Source organism: Triticum urartu, chloroplast (assembly GCF_003073215.2).
Source record: "Triticum urartu chloroplast, complete genome".
Taxonomy (NCBI): Eukaryota; Viridiplantae; Streptophyta; class Magnoliopsida; order Poales; family Poaceae; genus Triticum; species Triticum urartu.
This window is the reverse complement of record NC_021762.1, coordinates 50,548-68,795: the sequence shown is the minus strand read 5'-3', so window position 1 is coordinate 68,795 and position 18,248 is coordinate 50,548. Positions and strand designations below refer to the sequence as shown.

The 18,248-nt window shown below is 35.7% G+C and overlaps 8 protein-coding genes and 2 non-coding genes across 10 annotated transcripts. All coding sequences in view use genetic code 11, as the record gives it.

The window, feature by feature from the left end:
• Positions 1-337: 337 nt before the first annotated feature.
• On the top strand, positions 338-988 carry clpP (ATP-dependent Clp protease proteolytic subunit). Its single transcript has one exon. The coding sequence runs from the start codon at positions 338-340 to the stop codon at positions 986-988; it is 651 nt and encodes a 216-aa protein (YP_008239261.1).
• A 141-nt stretch (positions 989-1,129) lies between these two features.
• On the top strand, positions 1,130-1,258 carry rps12 (ribosomal protein S12; one part of a trans-spliced gene, as the record gives it). Coding sequence (YP_008239228.1) covers positions 1,130-1,258 — 129 coding nt within the window.
• Positions 1,259-7,909: 6,651 nt separating this feature from the next.
• Positions 7,910-8,872, bottom strand: petA (cytochrome f). The gene has a single exon. The coding sequence runs from the start codon at positions 8,870-8,872 to the stop codon at positions 7,910-7,912; it is 963 nt and encodes a 320-aa protein (YP_008239260.1).
• Positions 8,873-9,103: 231 nt separating this feature from the next.
• Positions 9,104-9,796, bottom strand: cemA (chloroplast envelope membrane protein). The gene has a single exon. It carries the CDS (start codon positions 9,794-9,796, stop codon positions 9,104-9,106), a length of 693 nt encoding a protein of 230 aa, YP_008239259.1.
• Positions 9,797-10,268: 472 nt separating this feature from the next.
• ycf4 (photosystem I assembly protein Ycf4) lies at positions 10,269-10,826 on the bottom strand. The gene has a single exon. The coding sequence runs from the start codon at positions 10,824-10,826 to the stop codon at positions 10,269-10,271; it is 558 nt and encodes a 185-aa protein (YP_008239258.1).
• Positions 10,827-12,653: 1,827 nt separating this feature from the next.
• On the bottom strand, positions 12,654-14,084 carry rbcL (ribulose-1,5-bisphosphate carboxylase/oxygenase large subunit). The gene has a single exon. It carries the CDS (start codon positions 14,082-14,084, stop codon positions 12,654-12,656), a length of 1,431 nt encoding a protein of 476 aa, YP_008239257.1.
• A 782-nt stretch (positions 14,085-14,866) lies between these two features.
• Positions 14,867-16,363, top strand: atpB (ATP synthase CF1 beta subunit). Its single transcript has one exon. It carries the CDS (start codon positions 14,867-14,869, stop codon positions 16,361-16,363), a length of 1,497 nt encoding a protein of 498 aa, YP_008239256.1.
• On the top strand, positions 16,360-16,773 carry atpE (ATP synthase CF1 epsilon subunit). Its single transcript has one exon. It carries the CDS (start codon positions 16,360-16,362, stop codon positions 16,771-16,773), a length of 414 nt encoding a protein of 137 aa, YP_008239255.1.
• Positions 16,774-16,887: 114 nt separating this feature from the next.
• Positions 16,888-16,960, bottom strand: trnM-CAU. Its single transcript has one exon. It is a non-coding gene; the product is annotated as a tRNA-Met (tRNA).
• Positions 16,961-17,165: 205 nt separating this feature from the next.
• trnV-UAC lies at positions 17,166-17,837 on the top strand. The gene is made up of 2 exons: positions 17,166-17,204; positions 17,801-17,837. It is a non-coding gene; the product is annotated as a tRNA-Val (tRNA).
• Positions 17,838-18,248: the final 411 nt, after the last annotated feature.

The following is an 18,248-nucleotide window of genomic DNA, read 5'->3' as shown; positions in this document are numbered from 1 at the left end:
TCTGTTCATAAGAAGAAAGAGAAGCAGATCTATTCTATACTCGATAAGTGCCAATATGCAATGGGTAACTTGGCCAATTTGGAAAAAACGAAGAATAGATCGCTACCCCTCTTTGTTTAGCATTCAAATCACCCATTCCTTTTTCTTTATTCAATCTGTCTTACATTCCTTATATGTATAACCTTTCAATCTACGTATTAATAGAATCTATAATATTCATATAGAATAAGAATAAAAATTAAGACAATAAACTGCGGATTCTTTCTTTCTGTTCCATTCTTACGTTTCCATATTAAAGTGTGGTTTTCTTACTTAAATTTAATAATATTAATCTAATATGCCCATTGGTGTTCCAAAAGTACCTTACCGGATTCCTGGAGATGAAGAAGCGACTTGGGTTGACTTATACAATGTTATGTATCGAGAAAGGACACTTTTTTTAGGTCAAGAGATTCGTTGCGAGATCACGAATCATATTACAGGTCTCATGGTATATCTGAGTATAGAAGATGGAATTAGTGATATTTTTTTGTTTATAAACTCCCCAGGCGGGTGGCTAATCTCAGGAATGGCTATTTTTGATACGATGCAAACGGTGACACCAGATATATATACAATATGCCTCGGAATAGCCGCCTCCATGGCGTCCTTCATTCTGCTTGGAGGAGAACCCACCAAGCGTATAGCATTCCCTCACGCGAGGATTATGCTTCACCAACCTGCTAGTGCTTATTATCGGGCAAGGACACCAGAATTTTTACTAGAAGTAGAAGAGTTACACAAAGTTCGCGAAATGATCACAAGGGTTTATGCAGTAAGAACAGGCAAGCCTTTTTGGGTTGTATCCGAAGACATGGAAAGGGATGTTTTTATGTCAGCAGACGAAGCCAAAGCTTATGGACTTGTCGATATTGTAGGGGATGAAATGATTGACAAGCACTGCGATACTGATCCAGTGTGGTTTCCAGAAATGTTTAAGGATTGGTAGTGTCCGGATTTCTTGTAAAGTTATTTCACAGCTAAATTCGTGTTTTCCTCGATTTAATAGAAAATAGAAAGACTTCATGATGAGCAATCATCAGGTTAAGATGGATCTAAACCAATCCATTTTTTTCTATATACATACAACATGCCGACGGTTAAACAACTTATTAGAAACGCAAGACAGCCAATACGAAATGCTCGAAAAACGGCCGCGCTTAAAGGATGCCCTCAGCGTCGAGGAACATGTGCTAGGGTGTATGTGCGACTCGTTCAGATCATGACTTCAAACAAATATAAAAAAAATTGAAGTATCCATGATTAGTACCAATGAATAGGATATAGCTTCTCTATCCTAGATTTCTATGGTATATGGAATTTATGGTTTCCTTTGGTGCAAATCCAATTATCTAAATTGGAAATAAGAAGCAATTCTCCCATTGGTAGCAAATGGTTATCCATTAAGCGGAGGAAATAGTAATAAAAAGAAAAAGGCTTATGCTCCTTTATCTTAAAAGAACGGACTAACAGGGTCAGCTACTTAGCCAACTTTCATAATTAAATACCGTCACTGTATGGATAACTCTTATTGTGAAAAGAGCTATTTACTCTATAATGGATAGGTAGAGCCAAAGAATGTGGACTATACAAGTTCGCAATACCTTTTGATGAAAGAAAGGGCTCCGGTGTATAGAGAGGGCCTCACCGTTTAAAAGGGAACCATAGAAACGATGGAACCCACTATTTTTTTTAGTATTATTAGAATGAATTTGTTATTTCGTATAGAAATAACTGAACGGAGTGGAATAAAAAATCGTGGTTGGGAAGGTTACTATAGCAAAAGCCATTGGAATTAATATTTTATATATCGGAATAATTAGTTTTGTTATTAATGAGAAAAAGGGTGGCTAAAAGAAGAGAAATCATTAGTTATTCATTAAGGTTAATTTGATTCAATGACCAGAGTTCCGCGAGGATATATAGCCCGGAGACGACGAACAAAAATGCGTTCATTTGCCTCAAACTTTAGAGGGGCTCATTTAAGACTTAATCGAATGATTACCCAACAGGTAAAAAGAGCTTTTGTTTCCTCTCATCGAGATAGAGGTAGGCAAAAGAGGGATTTTCGTCGTTTGTGGATCACTCGGATAAACGCAGCAACGCGGGTATATAAAGTATTCGATAGTTATAGTAAATTAATACACAACCTGTACAAGAAGAAATTGATTCTTAATCGTAAAATGCTTGCACAAGTAGCTGTATCAAATCCAAATAATCTTTACACGATTTCCAATAAAATAAAGATCATCAATTAAAGGTATAAATAAAGTAATATACTGGAATAATAAAAGATGAATTCCCGGAGAGGGAACTCCGGGAAGATACAATAAATTAAGATTAAGTGGTAGGAATCAACGAGCTGGATTACTTTCTTTATAATATATATAGGTCTGGCCCTTTCGAATTCGAATAAAACATCAACAATCGGAACTTAAGTTCCGGTTGTTGTTTCTTAAATTTTGGTTGTTGTTTCTTAAGTTTCGATTGGAATTGTACTTTTGCGTTAATTGAGGAATATGTCTATTTTTTCTGGGTCTAGAACCTGTAATTATTGAAATTGACTGGGCTTGAAATTGCTTTTCGTTCTCATAGTTACGAAACGGTAAGAAAGATAAAATACGAGCCTGTTTTATAGCAAGAGTAATTAATCGTTGTTGTTTCAAGGTTAATCTATTTATTCGTCTCGATAATATTTTTCCTTGTTCACTAATAAATCTATTAATTAAACTCATGTTTCTATAATCAATTCGATCTCCCGGGCCAATCCGGGGACGCCTACGAAAAGGTTGTTTAGATTTACGAAAAGGTTGCTTGAATTTACGAAAAGTTTGCTTGGATTTACGAAAGGGTTGCTTGGATTTATTAAAAGTTTGCTTGGATTTACTAAAGGGTTGCTTAGATTTAAGAAAAGGTTGTTTAGATGTATACATGATTTATTCCTTATTTAAAATTTGAAAATTTGAAAATTCACTTCTTTATTTTATTAATTTAGGATCCAGAAGAAGTAGTTTTTCTTTGATCCATATCTTATTTGATTCATATTATAGTATATGAATACCCTCTATACATATGAAATAATATCTACCGGAAATCAGATGAGTTGATTTGTATTTTGTATTCTATACTATGTTTTCTTTATATATTAAATATGAAGTTCTTACTCTTTCTGTTGTTTGGAAAGATCAAACACACGATGTTCCTATTTCTTTATTTCGTGATGAGTCGTATGCTTGCGACAATAACGACAAAATTTTTTGAATTCTAATTGTCCGGGTGTATTGTGGCGATTCTTTTGAGTACTATATCTAGAAATCCCCGTCGATTCCTCATTGGCACCTTTTCGAACACAACTGATGCATTCCAAAATAACTCTGATTCTAACATCTTTTCCCTTGGCCATGAACCTCCTTTTCTTTTTGGATTGACTTAACTTAATTCTTCTACTTATTCTTTTATTCTTCTATTTTGAATCCGAAGAAGAAGAATAAAATTCATTAGAATAATTTTTTTTTATTCTTTAATTAAGTAATAAAAAATAGAGAAATAATTAAAGAATACAATCCTTGTCGAATTAGCAAAGATTTTGGTTCGAAATCCTTTCATTTAATTAGCCAGCCCCGCCTTTTCTATGCTCTGATTTCTGAGGCCTTATTTAGCTTGGGTACCCCTTTAAATTGAATTTCTATTTTCAAAAATGGGGTTTACCAAATTTTTAATGACTCTGAGGTTCAACCCAATCCATCTTTTCTTTCTTTTTCCTTCCGATACTAAAAAAAGATTGAAAAGGATCAAATTTTGTCATATCACGAAGAAATCTATCCCTCCCATAGCAATAACTAGAATTAAAAAAAAGGGAATGACAAAGCATCTGGGAATAAACGATTAATTTCTATCAATAAACCTGCTAAAGCACCAAACCATAGAGTACTTAGCACGGGTGCTACAGAGAGATATGTTTTTATATCCCGCATTGAAAATCCTCCTTCCTTGTTGGAATACATATATGATCATAAACTCTTGCCCAAGATTGTTATGCTATATATAAAATGAACCATATCGACGAAATTTTCCTATCCCTAAAAAAGAAAAAGATGACCCCTTCTTCCTATATATTACCAAGGAAAAGTAATCCTTCTTTTATAGGCGAAATTATATTGGATTTTATATGTATATAATTCCTTAATTATATGAGACCAAAAAGAAGAAATGACACGAGGGTTCTATATATAGATAGAGAAAGAAAGAAGAAGAAAATTATGATGTGGAAAAGAAGACAGGAATTGTGTACAATGGCATTGTACAACAATTTAATTTGGAAAAGGGATGTAGCGCAGCTTGGTAGCGCGTTTGTTTTGGGTACAAAATGTCACAGGTTCAAATCCTGTCATCCCTACCTATTACTTCTTTCTTCTTTATAGGCAGTAGCGACGAGATCAATTAAAGTAAAGTGGGTATAACTTGAATTTGTGGAGACTATACGTACGTGAGATACATTAGGAATAGAAAAAGATTTTCTTTTTGAATGAATGAAAGCGCTCTTAGTTCAGTTCGGTAGAACGCGGGTCTCCAAAACCCGATGTCGTAGGTTCAAATCCTACAGAGCGTGATTCCATCTATTTTATGTCGAAGCAGAGTAAAATAACTTAACAAAATTGAATTGTAACTCCAATTTCAATTTGACCTCCTCTCTGGTCTGGAGGAGGTCAATCAAAAAAAAAATGACTCAATCAAAGATCCAACTGATCCCCACGCCTGTATTGCAAATACGCAGTCACGAATAATCCCGCTAAAGTAATAGGAATTAGGCCTAAGACGATTCCAAATAGAAAAACTTCAATCATTTCGATTTGTTCGAGGGGATAAAAAAAGAGGTACGATCTATCCCTAAATAGTACTCTAAATTATCCACGAATCTCAATGACCAAGAAAAGAATTCCTAATTAGTCTGGAAAAGAGTCGTAGAATGCCAGGAATCCCAAAGAAAGATTTTTCTTTTCTGAATTATAATTATTCAGTCAATTCAAATAAGGCGTATCTTGTTCAAGCCAATAAATAGAGCTGGGGTTATAGTTAAAGCAGCCAGTAGAAAACCAAAATAACTAGTTAAAGTAAGCATGAAAGAGTTAAATTCCATTTATTTTTTTTTACTACACTACATATGTTGGTAAAGCATTTACCTAAGTTATGGAAAATTCATAATTCATCAGTTATTTTAGATAATACTAAAAAACAAGATAGAGTAAGATACAGAAGTGTAAAAGAAAGTGGATTCATCAGATGATACATGAGTCCCTAATTCCGAATCAAGAGATTTGTTGTGGAATTTGTCAATTGAGTAAAGTAATAATATTAAGAACTAGATCATCTAACCCCATTGAATGAAAAAAAGAAATTCAATTTTCAGGGAAATTTTTGAATAAGAGATAAATAAACAATTGAATTTGAAAAAAAAAACTTCTTTCTATTTTGGATAATTTCTTTTTCAATAGGACCCTCTTTTTGGAGTGAACGATCGAATATTCCCCTATTCCTTCTTATTTTAACTGATTGTATTCCATATGGAATAAGAGGAGAACAAAAGCATTCCACGACCTGCCAAGGGGCTGTTAAAAAAAAAAAAGAAAGCTCTTCCTTGAATTTACTTTATTTTTATTCCTTTTTCGAACTCCAACCAAAGTAGATTCGAAGACGAGTCACTTCAATTATCCTTTTAAGTTCTATTCTATCTTCTGTCTTTCCCTATTTCATCTCGTAAAGTTCCGCGCTCGCAGTTTGGTCAAGAAAGTTAGACCTAATCCAACAAACAATACAAGGATGAATTACGAATTATGAAAGGATAGATTTCACATATACTTGTCCTTGTATTGTGTCAGTATGAGAATATCCTTCCTAAATTATTTATCCAAACCTATTGATCATTAACTTAGATTTTCCCAAGATTTTGGCTGCTATTCCGAATTACTCTATTATTCCGAAGCCAATGAAAAGTAAGTAGAACCTACAAAAATGGGGTTTTCTATTGATGCCTTGAATAACATATAGCTTACCTATAGACAAAAAAAAATAAAAAAGTAATTATGTTTCGGAACCAGGCAAAACCAGATTGCTGTGCCATAGGAAGGATAGCTATACTAATTCGGTATACTCAAAATACACCTTTGGTACAAAATTGACAATCTCACAAGGATGAAATATCAGTAATTTTCTATTTACTGGTCGATCCCATCTTTTACGGAATCAATTCCTTTTTTGAATGTACAAAAATTTTGGGAGTTCAGCATGTCTGGAAGCACGGGAGAACGTTCTTTTGCTGATATTATTACCAGTATTCGATACTGGGTTATTCATAGCATTACTATACCTTCCCTATTCATTGCGGGTTGGTTATTTGTCAGTACGGGTTTAGCTTATGACGTGTTTGGAAGTCCTAGGCCAAACGAGTATTTCACGGAAAGCCGACAAGGAATTCCGTTAATAACCGACCGTTTTGATTCTTTAGAACAACTCGATGAATTTAGTAGATCCTTTTAGGAGGCCCTCAATGACCATAGATCGAACCTATCCTATTTTTACAGTGCGATGGCTGGCTATTCACGGACTAGCTGTACCTACTGTTTTTTTCTTGGGATCAATATCAGCAATGCAGTTCATCCAACGATAAAACAAATTCCAACTATAGAACTATGACACAATCAAACCCGAATGAACAAAATGTTGAATTGAATCGTACCAGTCTATACTGGGGTTTATTACTCATTTTTGTACTTGCTGTTTTATTTTCCAATTACTTCTTCAATTGAGAGAAAGAAAGAGACTAATAAGAATTCTCTTATCCCATTTGGAAGGATACCATCCTTATAACTACCCATGACTGTTTTTGTCTCTAGCATGACCAATTGATAAAATGTGGAGGAAAGTAGGGGAAATGGCCGATACTACTGGAAGAATTCCTCTTTGGCTGATAGGTACTGTAGCTGGTATTGCTGTGATTGGTTTAGTAGGTGTTTTCTTTTATGGTTCATATTCTGGATTGGGTTCATCTCTATAGTAATCGGAGGGACCAGATTGTAAACATGAAAAAGTAGGAGCTTAGCGGGTCCTTACCCCCCTTTATCTGATTAGAGCGGAAAGGACCCGCGGAATTTTTATTTTACTCTTATAACGCGAATTGAATCTATTCGATTCACTCTTATGAAGCAACAAGAAAAAGAGATCACTCGAGGATCCAATATCTTATTCCACGAAGGAAGTATCCTGAAAATCCTTGATTTAGTTTCGAGTAATAAACTAATAAAACCTTAATCAAAACTATTCAACTAGCCTAAAAATAAAAAAACCTTCAATGGAAGAGTTTACTTTTTTTTGCAAAATTTCTGTAAATTGGAAGTTGAACTTAATTAAACAAGCCAAGCAATTTGCTCACAATCACAAGAAATTTTTCCCCCGCCATATTTTCTTCCCCTCTGTTTGTCCACTACCTCGGCTAAACCTAAGCAAAAGAAAAAGAGGTCCAAGAGACAGACCCGAATAAAGAAGAAATAGTAATCTTTGACGAATTAGGAAGAAAAAGGATTCTTATTTTGATACAAGAAGAATCGGCACAAGAAAAAGCCTTTTTCTTGTGCCGAATAGACGATTAAGAAGACCTGCAATCCCTCCGAAAAAGAAGAAATTTTAATTTGATTGTTCTCGCCTTTGCCTTGGATTCTCTTCTTTTGCATGGGATATAAATAAGGAATTCCAGACATCTCATAAACAAAAAGCAGTCTAAACAAAAAAAGGATTTCCAAAATAGATCATAGATAATTCTAGCAATTGCCAATAAATCGAGGCTTTTTACCAACTTGATGGTAAGAAATCCCGGGACCTAGAAATTCATTTCGTACAATTGAACCTTTTCAAACTGTTTCTTTTTGAGAACCAAAAAAACTTGTGCCAAAATAACGGATGCGAAGAAGAACAAAAGGCCTTGGACACGTAATGGATCCTGAAGCACGATTTCTGCGTCCCCCTGACCAAAACCTCCCACATTAGGATTGCTTGTTAATGGTTGATCAAGCTTGATGGATTCCCCCTCTGAAACAAGAAGTTCTGGTCCGGGAGGTATAATATCAATCACTTGGCGTCCATCTGATGCATCAACTATGGATATTTCATACCCCCCCTTTTCTTTACGTAGTATTTTTCTTACTATACCTGTTGACGTAGCATTATAGACTGTATTGTTACTCTTGCTACCATCAGGATAGATCTGTCCTCTTCCTCGGTTTCCCCCTACATATATGGGATATTTTAAGAAATGAGCATCTTTCTTCGTAGCAGGATCAGGGGAAAGAATGGGAAAGACAATTTCACTATATTTCTTACCGGGAACAGGGCCTATCACAAGAATGTTTTTTTTATCGGGACGATAACTCTGAAAAGCAAGATTTCCTATCTTTTCTTTTAACTCAGGGGAAATACGATCGGGCGGCGCTAATTCGAATCCCTCGGGCAAAATAAGAACAGCACCTACATTCAACCCTCCCTTTTTTCCATTAGCAAGAACTTGTTTCAATTGCATATCATAAGGAATTCGAAGAACTGCTTCAAATACAGTATCGGGAAGCACAGCTTGGGGAACTTCAATATCGACGGGCTTGCTAGCTAAATGGCAATTGGCACATACAATTCGTCCAGTTGCTTCTCGTGGGTTTTCATAACCCTGCTGCGCAAAAATGGGATATGCATTTGAAATAGATGTCCGAGTTATTACGTATATCATGATCGATACAGAAATCGATCGAGTTATCTGTTCCTTTACCCAAGAAAAAGTATTTCTATTTTCCATGTCCAATCGCAGATCCCAGAATTTCTACAATAAATTAGATAGGTAGCTAAGCTAATCTAGTTCCCTATACACGAATCTGTTGTCATTCTACTGCAACAGTTGTACTGCAATGATGAATACCTTAAAGTAGGTATAAATAGAAAGAATTTTGCTAAAATGGAAAAGGGCTTTCTTTCTAAAAAAAGATGCTTGCTAATTTGATTAATATTAATATCGGGAGATCAAATGAATTTATGCTTCACTAATTGAATGATAAATGACTACAAGCGAAGGAGATAGACGATTTAAACAAAAAAAGACCCAAAATTTCAAACATGTATCTAGAATTACTGGAAAACTACAAACAAAAATAGTGAAAATAAGCTCGTTAGGAGCCCATCCAAAATCGTTGTAGACCCAACGAATTACTAGTTCCCAACCACGGGTGGAGTGAAATCCAACAAAAAAATCAGTAACTAAAAGAATAAAAAAAGCTTTTATTGAGTCATTTAAATTATAGAAGAATTCCTGAACCCAAGAATTCAAAATGACAAGTTCCTCTTTACCCAGAAAAAAAGAACCACTTAGAATAGCCAAACAGATTATATTTGTCGAGAAATGCAAAATGGTATGGAGATGATCCTCATTATTTATTTTGACCCATTGTATTATTTCCTTGTGTATTCCTGTAGGAGGTTTTTGTACATGTGTCTTTAGTTTCCCTTTTATCATCTCGTCCAAGAGAGAAAGTTCTTCTAATTCTATGAATCTTTCTAGAATCCTTTTCTCTTGAATATCAGTTAAGAGAGTTTCGGATTGCCTGGTATTCCACCAATTCTTAATCCAAAGTTCCAGACATTTGTTAAATGAGGAAGAGACCCCCCAAGGCAAAAGTACGATAAATACAAGATATAGTAAAGAAGGCAATGCTTTCTTTTTTTTCATTTTTGATCTGTAAATGGAGTTGTTAATGAATATGCTTCATTCGCTGACTCTATTCCATTCCCTGACTCTATATGATGATATTTCTATTTCATGATATTTCTATTTCTTTGAAGCAAAAACTCTATAGGTTTGATACCCTGTATCTATTCTTCTTTTTTGTATATTAGTTATTAGTGGAATTTCAGTGCATTGGGTTCTTTCTTAGATCTAGATGGAATGAAATAGTGAAATAGAATAAAAAAAAGCCCTTTCGGATGAAAAAGGAAGAATAGTATGCGATATATCTAACTTGGATAAAAAAAATTAAAAGCAAATTTCTCTTATCCTCGTTTGTTCCTTCCTTTAGATAAATACTTAAAAATCCCCTTACAATAACAAATCCAATTTAGAAGGGACTTCCTCCCTGTGTTGAGAAAACTTTTCTTCTTCCAATTCTTCTTTTCTTCATTCAACTCAGTTCAAAAAAGATACCTCAAAATACTTCAATTGGTACGCGCAAGAAATAGGCCAATTCGGCAGCTTTTTGTTCAATTTCTCGTGGAGTAAAAAATTTATCATCAGTACGAGTCAAGGGAATGATCCCCTGGCCCCGGATTTCCATATAAAGAATACGACGAGGATAAAGACCCTCTTTAACCTGAATTCTAATTGATTGGATATCCCGCATAAGGAATCGAAGGAAGACGCGACGTTTTATTCCAGGGAATCCCCAACGAAAAATGCACACTATTCCCTCTTTTCTATCGAATCGGTCATAACCACTACCTACATTCCACAAAATAGTACACCACAAGTAGGAGCTAATGAATAGGCCTGCGATTCCGTAGAAAGACATCACGACCCCCTGCGGAAAAAAAAGAATTTCTTGAGATGGAAGTATAGATATAATATTCTTACCAAGATAACTGGAAATCCCAACCGATAAGAATCCTAGTGAACCTAGAAAAAGAATACAGGCCCAGAAAAAATTACCCCTTTTTCGAGAACCTTTTAGAAGTTCTACCCATATGTGTTCTGATCGCCAATTCATATTAGATATACTAAATCCAGCAGCGGTCGATTGAAATTGAGAGAATAAGCTAAATAATTTTGACTTTACTTTTTTTGATTCTGAAATCGCCTTCAGCAACTAGTACTCCTGTGAAATAATAGGTTAGATACATTGACTTTCTATTCAAAAAATATTCGTTGATTCAATTAAAATAAATAAAATAAAACTCGCTATACCTGGCTCTGCATATTCATGCATTTATGCTCGTAGCCTATATCCGCATCCATAACCGTTTTTCATTTGTGTGTAGAAAGTGTGTGTAGAAAAAGCCACATACCCTACCATATTATATTACTTACACTAAAAAATACTAGACAATCTTATTTTTTTGCACATAAAGAAATAAAGAAGTCATTGCAATTGCCGGAAATACTAAGCCTACTAAAGGCACGAAAATAGAAGGTAAGTTTAAATCCGTCATGGAATAGGTGTCTCAATTCAAATTTACTATTTCTATCTAGTCGAAAAATATCTTAAGATTCTTATGATATAATTAAGTATATCTATTATAAGGAATATTGACTATTGTATTGTATTTTTTATTTTTAGTTTGAAAAATATTCTGTAAAAAAAATGAAAGGATAATAAGAAAATTCCAAAAAAGGAGAACTAATTAAAAAGATTTTATTTTGATTTTCCCATCCTCATGGCCTTTCTATCTTTCTAATCTAATTTGAAATTGGATTCAAAAGAAAGCGGTTAGAATTTACTTCCTGCATACATACTTCTCTAGAAGCGCATACAATAATGCGTGGTAAAGGCGGAAAAATAGTATATTCAATCAAAATCAAAGGGCAAATTATCTTACCTACTATAGATCCCCTACTACCCTCTTAGACTTTAAAAGGCGATATACCACCCAAAGAAAGGGTATGAAAATGCCGGGTGGAGTTAGCTTTTCGACGAAGACCTGTCCCGTGCAGCGAAGCCCTGTTAGTAAGACCCCCCGCAATAATGGATTATAGAAGAATATTATTCCAAATACTCCTCTGGACGCAAATAGTAGCATTGCGATTCCGAATCTTTTTTATTTATGAATATGAACAGAAAAAATTCATTGTATCGTTGGGTCGGAGCGGAGGTTTGGTCCAGAAAAATTAGAAACAAAACGTCTACTCTACCGCATTGAAGTCTATAGCGCTGTATTTCCACGAAAGTATAATTCTTACCATCAGGATACGATCCTTTCTTTTGAACTAAACGTCTCTACGATGGGTCCAGGTTCTATGTCCAATCCCAAATCAAGGATTTCTCGCTCTTGATCGGAGTCATAAACTAAAAAAAACTACCTTTTTATCCTTTTTCTCAAGGTTATAGAAAACTTCCTTATCTAGTTCTAGCATTTTGAAAAAAAAATGCTTCTTTTTTTACACACAGTTCGAGTCACTTGTTGACTCACGATTACGCCTGTTAAAAGTTTCAAACGTCCTCTTTTTTGAAATTGAAAGAGAGTCCTATAAAAAGGTCTAACTTCCAAACTATGTCTTTTTTCATTCATCATTATCATATGATAATACTATATTTTATTATTTTATTATTTTATTTGTATTTCTTTATTGTATTATACCTTAATATATATATTCTAGATATATAGAATAGACGAATCTCAATTTGTCAAGTCTCATGATCATATCATGATCTATTTTTATTCGGCTCAATCTTTTTTAGAAAAAAAAGATTGAGCCGAGTTTAATTGCAATCAATTAGAAGAATAAAGAAGAATTACTGCATTTCATAACTGATTTTTTTCTCTTTTTATTTCGTTTCTTTTTTATTTATACCTTCTTTATCTTTAGTTTTATCTAGTTAATCAATAGTATCTACCGGCTCGAACTCGAATTTGATCGCCTTCCATACTTCACAAGCTGCGGCTAGTTCAGGACTCCATTTGCAAGCTGCTCGGATAATTTCATTACCTTCGCGAGCAAGATCGCGCCCTTCGTTACGAGCTTGTACACAGGCTTCTAAAGCCACTCGATTAGCTGCTGCACCAGGTGCATTTCCCCAAGGATGTCCTAAAGTTCCTCCACCAAATTGTAATACAGAATCGTCCCCAAAGATTTCGGTCAGAGCTGGCATATGCCAAACATGAATACCACCTGAAGCTACCGGTATAACACCTGGCATGGATACCCAGTCCTGAGTGAAAAAGATACCGCGAGCACGATCTTTTTCAATAAAATCATCGCGCAATAAATCAACAAAACCTAAAGTCATTTCGCGTTCCCCTTCTAACTTACCTACTACTGTACCGGAGTGGATATGATCTCCCCCAGACATACGCAATGCTTTAGCTAATACACGGAAATGCATACCATGATTTTTCTGTCTATCAATAACTGCATGCATTGCACGGTGAATGTGAAGAAGTAGGCCATTGTCGCGGCAATAATGAGCCAAAGTAGTATTTGCGGTGAATCCCCCAGTTAAGTAGTCATGCATTACAATAGGAACCCCTAATTCTCTTGCAAATACAGCTCTCTTAATCATTTCTTCACATGTACCCGCAGTCGCATTCAAGTAATGCCCCTTGATTTCACCGGTTTCGGCCTGTGATTTATAAATAGCTTCGGCACAAAAGACAAAACGGTCTCTCCAGCGCATAAATGGTTGTGAGTTTACGTTTTCATCATCTTTGGTAAAATCAAGTCCACCACGTAGACACTCATAACACGCTCTACCATAATTTTTTGCGGATAATCCCAATTTTGGTTTAATAGTACATCCCAATAAAGGACGACCGTACTTGTTCAACTTATCTCTTTCAACTTGGATACCATGAGGCGGGCCTTGGAAAGTTTTTGAATAAGTAGGGGGAATTCGTAGATCCTCCAAACGTAGAGCACGTAGGGCTTTGAAACCAAATACGTTACCTACAATGGAAGTAAACATGTTAGTAACGGAACCCTCTTCAAATAGGTCTAATGGATAAGCTACATAACAGATCCATTGGTTGTCTTCCCCAGCAACAGGCTCGATGTGATAGCATCGTCCTTTGTAACGATCAAGACTGGTAAGTCCATCAGTCCAAACAGTTGTCCATGTACCAGTAGAAGATTCGGCAGCTACTGCAGCCCCTGCTTCTTCGGGCGGAACCCCAGGCTGAGGACTTACTCGGAATGCTGCCAAGATATCAGTATCCTTAGTTTCATACTCTGGGGTGTAGTAAGTCAATTTATAATCTTTAACACCAGCTTGAAATCCAACACCTGCTTTAGTTTCTGTTTGTGGTGACATAAGTCCCTCCCTATAACTCTTGAATTAAGAATTCTCACAATAACAGGGTCTACTCGATGTTAATTAGGCGTAAATGAAACTTTAGCAAAAATCTCGTAAAACAAAAAGGATATTCAATTAATATAATATCAACTCATTAAAGAAAATTGAGGGCATGCTTAGGTTAATGAATATGTTTCATTCATATATAATGCGTACACCCTGTGTATGTTCTATCCTATAGGAATTCCAATATAGGAATTCGATAGGAATTGAGTTGTTGTTATGGTAAGTTAACACGGTTCGTTATTAAACCATGGATTTGATTTACCAAATCCATAATTATTGTATACTCTTTGATAGATATAGCGCAACCCAAATTAATTCCTAATCCTTATTTTACAAGTTCTTAATAGTTCTCTTTTCTTATTTTGAATGCAAATACCTAACTAAATACTAATAAAATTCTTTGTTGACAGCAATCTATGCTTCACAGTAGTATATATTTTGTATATCGAAGTCCTAGATAGGAAAGTAGAGTAGGCACAGATCCTCCACAAAAGGCAAAATGTATATGAAAAAAAAGATTGATTGAACTTTCCAATGGACTCATTCCATGAGTAAACGATTGAATGGGATTCGCTTGGGCAACGAAATCAAGTCCTGGTCCCCTTTTCTCTCTTATTGAATTAACTAATTCATTTCCTTTTTACTTTTGGATTTTTTTTGATTTGATTTGGCATTATTCAACAATAAAAAAAGAAAAATTTCGACAAATTCCTTTTTTTAATTATGTGATAATTATGAGAACCAATCCTACTACTTCTCCTCCCGGGGTTTCCACAATTGAAGAAAAAAGTACAGGTCGTATCGATCAAATTATTGGACCCGTGCTGGATGTCACTTTTCCCCCAGGCAAGTTACCTTATATTTATAACGCTTTGGTAGTCCAGAGTAGAGACACTGCCGATAAGCAAATTAATGTGACTTGTGAGGTACAACAATTATTAGGAAATAATCGAGTTAGAGCTGTAGCTATGAGTGCTACGGACGGGTTGATGAGAGGAATGGAAGTGATTGACACGGGAGCTCCTCTCAGTGTTCCGGTCGGTGGAGCTACTCTCGGACGAATTTTCAACGTTCTTGGGGAGCCTGTTGACAATTTGGGTCCTGTAGATAGTAGTGCAACGTTCCCTATTCATAGATCTGCGCCTGCCTTTATCGAGTTAGATACGAAATTATCCATCTTTGAAACAGGTATTAAGGTCGTCGATCTTTTAGCTCCTTATCGACGTGGAGGAAAAATAGGACTATTTGGGGGGGCTGGAGTAGGTAAAACAGTACTGATCATGGAATTAATCAATAACATTGCTAAAGCTCATGGGGGCGTATCCGTATTCGGTGGAGTAGGGGAACGGACTCGTGAAGGAAATGATCTTTATATGGAAATGAAGGAATCCGGAGTAATTAATGAAAAAAATATTGAGGAATCAAAGGTAGCTCTAGTCTATGGCCAAATGAATGAACCACCGGGAGCTCGTATGAGAGTTGGTTTAACTGCCCTAACTATGGCGGAATATTTCCGAGATGTTAATAAGCAAGACGTGCTTTTATTTATCGATAATATCTTTCGTTTTGTTCAAGCAGGATCAGAGGTATCCGCTTTATTAGGGAGAATGCCCTCCGCAGTGGGTTATCAACCTACTCTTAGTACAGAAATGGGTTCTTTGCAAGAAAGAATTGCTTCTACTAAAAAGGGATCTATAACTTCGATTCAAGCAGTTTATGTACCTGCAGACGATTTGACCGACCCTGCCCCTGCCACAACATTTGCACATTTGGATGCTACTACCGTACTTTCCAGAGGATTAGCTTCCAAGGGTATTTATCCAGCAGTAGATCCTTTAGATTCAACCTCGACTATGTTACAGCCTCGGATCGTTGGCAACGAACATTATGAAACTGCGCAAAGAGTTAAGGAAACTTTACAACGTTACAAAGAACTTCAGGACATTATCGCAATTCTTGGCTTGGATGAATTATCGGAAGAGGATCGTTTAACTGTAGCAAGAGCAAGAAAAATTGAGCGTTTCTTATCACAACCGTTCTTTGTGGCAGAAGTTTTTACTGGTTCTCCAGGAAAGTATGTTGCTCTTGCGGAAACTATTAGGGGATTTCAACTAATCCTTTCCGGAGAATTAGACGGCCTACCTGAACAGGCTTTTTATTTGGTGGGTAACATCGATGAAGCTAGCACGAAAGCTATAACCTTAGAAGAGGAGAACAAATCGAAGAAATGAAATTAAATCTTTATGTACTGACTCCTAAGCGAATTATTTGGGATTGTGAAGTGAAAGAAATCATTTTATCCACTAATAGTGGCCAAATTGGCGTATTACCAAACCACGCCCCCATTAACACAGCAGTAGATATGGGTCCTTTGAGAATACGCCTCCTCAACGACCAATGGTTAACAGCGATTCTGTGGAGCGGTTTTGCGAGAATAGTTAATAATGAGATCATCATTTTAGGAAATGATGCGGAACTGGGTAGTGATATTGATCCGGAAGAAGCTCAAAAGGCACTTGAAATAGCCGAAGCTAACTTGAGTAAAGCTGAGGGTACGAAAGATTTGGTTGAAGCGAAGCTCGCTCTCAGACGAGCTAGGATACGAATCGAGGCTGTCAATTGGATTCCCCCATCCAATTGAAGACAATCCAGTGGTTTATAGTTGATACAAAGAAAAAGGGAAGAGGGGTAGAAAAAGTTATTAGATAGCGAAGCGAAGTAAGTCCAATGCTATCTAGTAATTTTTCTACCTACTTACCTACTATTGGATTTGAACCAATGACTCCCGCCGTATGAAAGCAATACTCTAACCACTGAGTTAAGTAGGCAATTTATCACCACAAAGGAAGACCCATTACTTCGATCGATTATATATTGAATCCCTTTTCTAAGCAATACCGCTCTGTTATTGGTCTGTTATATACTAAATACTAAACTAAATACTAAACAGATACAGATCAAAGGGGTATCCTCTGGCATTAGAAAATATTCATCTTGACAAGAAATTATCTATATGTTAAGATATCTCTGATAAGGGCTATAGCTCAGTTCGGTAGAGCAACTCGTTTACACGTGCGCCAATGCTTTTCAAAGGAGCTTATTATGCAATGAACATAATCGATCTTATTGCAAAATCAATGTCTTACTTCATAGATTCGAGAGAATAGGAGAACAGTAGCCTGACAAACAGTCGGTTCAGTCCGATTCAGGTGCCAATTCAGGTGCCTAATCAAATAGAACCCTTATGGATTTGCTAGTTGATAAGGTAAATATCCAGCCCACTAAATGCTAGGCGTAATGAGGATAAGGGCCTCCAAAAAACTTCTTTTCGTTCTATGAACTTTAAGGTGTATGAAGTCTCATAGTTAACTCTTGCAGTGGAACGATAGAGACTCCATTTCACTTAGGTTGATTTAATTTAGACCGGAGGCAGACCTAAGTCAAGGTAATCCTCCTTTGAAACACTTTGGTATTGCTCCTAGATAGATCATAATACAAAAAATCAATCAGAGCACAGGGAGCCATCTCATTATCTTTCCGTAAAGAAAAACTATGGTGGACTAACTGATCTTTAAATCAGTTTATGAAAGAGCCCAATGCAAAAAAATGCATGTTGGGTCTTTGAAACAGTTCAAATCATTTCGATAATAATCCGTTTGATCTGTTTTACCGAGAAGGTCTACGGTTCGAATCCGTATAGCCCTAATATGCCCTTTTTTAGATTTTAGGATCTCTATCCTATGTTTTCTTTAGTTTAGTATAGTTTTCATTTTCTCATTAGTATTTGTTTATAGACTGGATAGGCGCCTGCGACATAGAATAGAGATAAAAGCATTACCAAAGGCTCATTCATCGAAAATCAAAATCATACAGACAGGAAAAGAAAAACGAATTTCTATCAAATCAATAGAAGAAAGGATCCTTTCCCTGATTTGAATCCCGTCCTCCTTCAAATAGGATATCTCTAGACTTCCCTATAATAACTGCAATGATTTTATCCATTTTGCGAATTCCTACTTTGTTTTAAGTATATTTATTACTTTGTTTATAGATACATTATGTAAATTGATCAACTTTAAATAGAAAAAATAAAGTAAAGAGTAAATAAGAAAACAG